At 36.2% G+C, this 4,776-nt stretch overlaps 1 protein-coding gene across 1 annotated transcript; it reads right to left on the reverse strand.

The window, feature by feature from the left end:
• Window positions 1-675: 675 nt before the first annotated feature.
• Window positions 676-3,235, reverse strand: Smp_177260 (hypothetical protein; the record flags this gene model as incomplete). The annotated part of the gene is made up of 2 exons (XM_018792238.1): window positions 676-770; window positions 3,148-3,235. The coding sequence occupies 2 exons, from the start codon at window positions 3,233-3,235 to the stop codon at window positions 676-678; spliced, it is 183 nt and encodes a 60-aa protein (XP_018644035.1).
• Window positions 3,236-4,776: the final 1,541 nt, after the last annotated feature.

Consider the following 4,776-nt stretch of genomic DNA (forward strand, 5'->3'; position numbering starts at 1 on the left):
CTATGTTCTCCATTAACGAATATCTTTAAATATCCTTCTCAACTAATGTCTTACCGAAAATATGGAGAAAGATAAAGATAATCCCTATACCAAAGAAAGCTTCTGGTGATAAAAAATGCGAAACTTAGACCCATTGCAATAACTTCACCTTTCCTTAAAACAATGGAAAAATTACTGATACAACCACTTCAACCTGCAATAAAAGAGCACTGTGATCCATATCAGTTTGCTTACAAATGCAAAAGAAGCACATTAGATGCCGTTGCTGTTCTGCATCACAATATAGTGTTCGAGTTGGAAAAGGGTAAGAAGTATGTTAGTTTCGCTTTCCTGGACTTTACTTCTGCTTTTGATTCTATTCCAAGACACCTCTTACTTAACAAGCTGATCAGCGTCGACATTGACAGCTGGATAACCAATTGGCTATGTTCTTACCTTTCTGGAAGAGAACAGTACACTGTATTTGAAGGAAAGTGTCCAACATCTCTACTTTGCTATTTTGCGTAGAGTGCTGAAGGCAGTTTGCAAGGTATGTGGTGAATCTTTTGAAGCCATTAAACTAACGCTAAGAGATTAACACAACAAACTAACAATTGAGAAGCAAGAGACGGATAAGCGTGAGATCAAACCAGTCACTAGACACAAACAAATTACAACACATTTAAATCTTATAAATCACAAACCTCGCATATTTTGGTCCAAAGAACTAGTGTTAAGATTTGTTTTACTGAAGAATAATTTGAACTGTTCTAATGAAGCAGTTGTTTTAGCTAATTGATTACGCAAATGAGTAATTTCCATATAGGTTCAACGTTTTTGTGTTTCATAATTTTTTCAATCATGACGAATAGTATTGTAAGTATCTTTGTATTTTCTTCGTCACTCTCTTACTCTTTATTCTCTTTTTCGCTCCATATATTATTTCTAGTTATCATCTCTCTGAGCACTGTGATCCATATCAGTTTGCTTACAAATGCAAAAGAAGCTCTTTTTTTCTGCATGATCTGCCATCTTCCACAGAAAACACTTTTGCAAAATATGCGGACGACCTCACTGTATGTATGCCGATTTCTACCTCCTTACATCCCATAAAAATGAATGAATTTTTATCTCATATTGAAAGGTGGTCTGTTGGTAATGGTCTCTTACTCAATCCATCTAAATGTCAAGCTGTTAATTTTAGCTTGAGACATGGACAGAACCTACACTCTATTTTGGGATCCCATAATGCTTGTGCCATTGGAGACTCCTTAATAAACACAGTGTCGAAGGTCAAATATCCTGGTGTCATTTTTTCCTCTGATCTTTATGGGTCTTCTCATGTTTTACTCTTATCGAAAAAAGTTTACCGTTTGACATACTACATAAAGACGCTGCATGCTTTTGGGATTACTCGCCATTTACTCTTACAATTTGTAAACTCTTGCATATTACCTATTATTCTATATTGTTCTCCATTATTCTTTGCTGGGCTTTTGAGAAAAGATTTTGCTGTTTTGCGTAGAGTGCTGAAGGCGGTTTGCAAGGTATGTGGTGAATCTTTTGAAGTCATTATTAATATGCTTGTGGATAGACATCTTAAGTCTTGCAAACTCTTGGCAGGTGTTATCTTATCAGATACTAACCATCCACTTCATTCATATCTTTTTCCTTGTATATCTTCTGGTAGAACGAGACGTAAAAACATTAAAATCCATGCACGCAAGCAAATCTATAAAAGTTCTGTAATACCTTACCTTGCAAATTCACTTTGTGACGAAGTATTTTAGAGTTGAACTAGTAAATAATCTGTCTTCTTACGCTTACCCTTTACAAAATATGTGTACGACCTTCCCTAGAATACTTCTCTAATATGAATACCACTGACAAAATAAGAGTAGAAGATGTTCAAAGACGCTTTACACGCCAACTGCTAGGAAGTGACACCACTCTTGATTACACAAGTAGATGTAAGCACCTCTCTTTAGAACCTTTATGGCACCGTAGGTTAAGGAACAATCTGATATTTCTCTACAAAGCAATAAATGGACTGTCTGCATAATCTGCCATCTAATGTGTTACGAGCCTTATGAAACTGTAATTAACAGGAAAAACTCGAAAACATTTATAACATATTCAGGATGTAGTGAAGTTCAAAAGACTGAGTGAATTGATATGATTATACTGGACTGACACGACTCAATAACATAAGTAGACAGGAAATATAATAGTTCCTACAATATCCTCTTTCAAGATTCAAGAATATAATGCATAGTTATTGATTACGAAGGATTAGTAAACAGCAAAAATATGACTTATTACATGTACTCTTAGAGTTTTAGATGAAAATACTTAGATTATTCAAGCATATTTGTTTATAAACGGGTTAAACTATCTAATAGGTTTGTTAAGATTCTGTAGCAGTATGATTCAAAGTTCAAAGATGTTCGATGGTTAGAGTTTCTTGCTGACTACCTCCAACCACTACTTAACATCTCAACACAGTGCATGCGGTGTTGGCTCACCTAAATTAGTGGCTACAATTCAACTTGATCAACACTTAAAGGACTAGACAAACATGAAATTGATCGCTTCTCAGTGATATTACCCCAAGCAGGTTTTTTAAGGCAACACAGAACAAGTTCAATAGACACATGTCTTATAAATAATATGCATACACAAATTCCTCAGGAAAGGAAGTTATAAGACAAACTACAAGTATGTAAGTATGTTATTTTATTGACAAATTCATTTGTTATAAAAAAGTAAATTAACACAGGTTTGCAGAAAAACAAAATAGTAACATTGAATCATGAAGAATAGAAATTCACGACTGTCAACCAACATCATTGGTAATTGTCACGATACGAAGAGTCAGTGTGCACAGTGATACGAACTACACGTTCTCTGCACTTGTTCTCGAACCGAAGTCCATCAGCAGTGGGGTTTACTACCATATTGGATTGAAAACCAACCTGCTAAGATATGTTGAACGTTGGTTGTGTACTTGTGATTTTGACACTCTGCAATTGTATATTATTGTAGATGGGCTTTCTATGTCAAGGAGCTCCAGTCAACATTTGTGGCCTGTATTAGGAAGGATCGTTGCCCCTAGACTTAGTCATGTCTTCATGATAGGGATCTACGGAGGAAAAACTAAGCCGACACGATTCAACGAAATTTCTGCCGATACTATTTCTGAAATAAAAGAGACGACTGAAACGCGTCTACTGAGTGTTAGGTTCAATAAATACATAGCTATTAAGTTAACTGCAGTAATATGTGATTCATCGGCTCGTTCTGATGTTGGGTACACAACGGAAAGGCAGGTAGGCGGCCTGTTTGAATACCTGGGCTACCTGTCTCTGCCATCTAAATATTTCAACAAGTTATCTGGGTTTTTAATTTTGTTTTAACTTATCATTATGTCTATTAATCGCATAACCCATACAGGCGCGTTTATGAGAAGCTTACGTCCTTTCGCTGCAAAAATCACAAACAAGTACAATAAGAGACATCATGGTGGTTGGCAATATGCATTAAAGAGAATGAACATCAATCAAATGTCGATTACAGAGCTGCTTAATTCTAACTGTCGATCTCTAATTAACAAGGTGGTCTATCTCCAATTTCTGCTAAGTCAAACATGTATCGTAATTGTGGTGTCATCACCATTCAAGAATCTTGGTTAACTGACTTACAGGATGATTGCTTAGTATCATTACGTGATTTTAATATCTATCGTCAGGATCGATCAAACAACAAAAAGACTTGTGGTGGCGGAGTAGCTACGTTTGTAAACGTTAACTGATGTCGATCTACTTTTGCCTGTTTCAAGTTTTCAAATGACTTTATTGACTGTCTAACTTTAAGGTGCGCCCGAAACACCTGAATAAATACAAATATATTTATGTTACCAATATCTACACGACTCCAGACTGCACATCATCTGTGCTATCTGGCTCCACTGATAAATTTACTGAATTCGCCGTTACTGCCTTCAGTGAAATTACAGGGAACAGGAAGACTTGGAGCGATAACCAGCTGAATGCTTGTGACTTAAATAAGTCCTTTATACGTCAGTCATCTGACATCATGCTCCCTATATCCAAGGGTCTGAAGAATAATTGTGTTTCCAGTTTCACTGAAAATGATGTCCGGAAATGTCTCCAGTCACTTAATTCATCCCAGTGTTTAGGACCTGATGGTATCCCAAACCTCCTTTTTAAAAAATGCGCTGATGTTTTATGTTCTCCATTAACGAATATCTTTAACATATCCTTCTCAACTAATGTCTTACCGAAAATATGGAGAAAGATAAAGATAATCCCTATACCAAAGAAAGCTTCTGGTGATAAAAAATGCGAAACTTAGACCCATTGCAATAACTTCACCTTTCCTTAAAACAATGGAAAAATTACTGATACAACCACTTCAACCTGCAATAAAAGAGCACTGTGATCCATATCAGTTTGCTTACAAATGCAAAAGAAGCACATTAGATGCCGTTGCTGTTCTGCATCACAATATAGTGTTCGAGTTGGAAAAGGGTAAGAAGTATGTTAGTTTCGCTTTCCTGGACTTTACTTCTGCTTTTGATTCTATTCCAAGACACCTCTTACTTAACAAGCTGATCAGCGTCGACATTGACAGCTGGATAACCAATTGGCTATGTTCTTACCTTTCTGGAAGAGAACAGTACACTGTATTTGAAAGGAAGTGTCTCACATCTCTACTTTGCTATTTTGCGTAAAGTGCTGAACGCAGTTTTGCAGGGTATGTGGTGAATCTTTTGAA

Source organism: Schistosoma mansoni, assembly GCF_000237925.1.
Source record: "Schistosoma mansoni, WGS project CABG00000000 data, supercontig 0468, strain Puerto Rico, whole genome shotgun sequence".
Taxonomy (NCBI): Eukaryota; Metazoa; Platyhelminthes; class Trematoda; order Strigeidida; family Schistosomatidae; genus Schistosoma; species Schistosoma mansoni.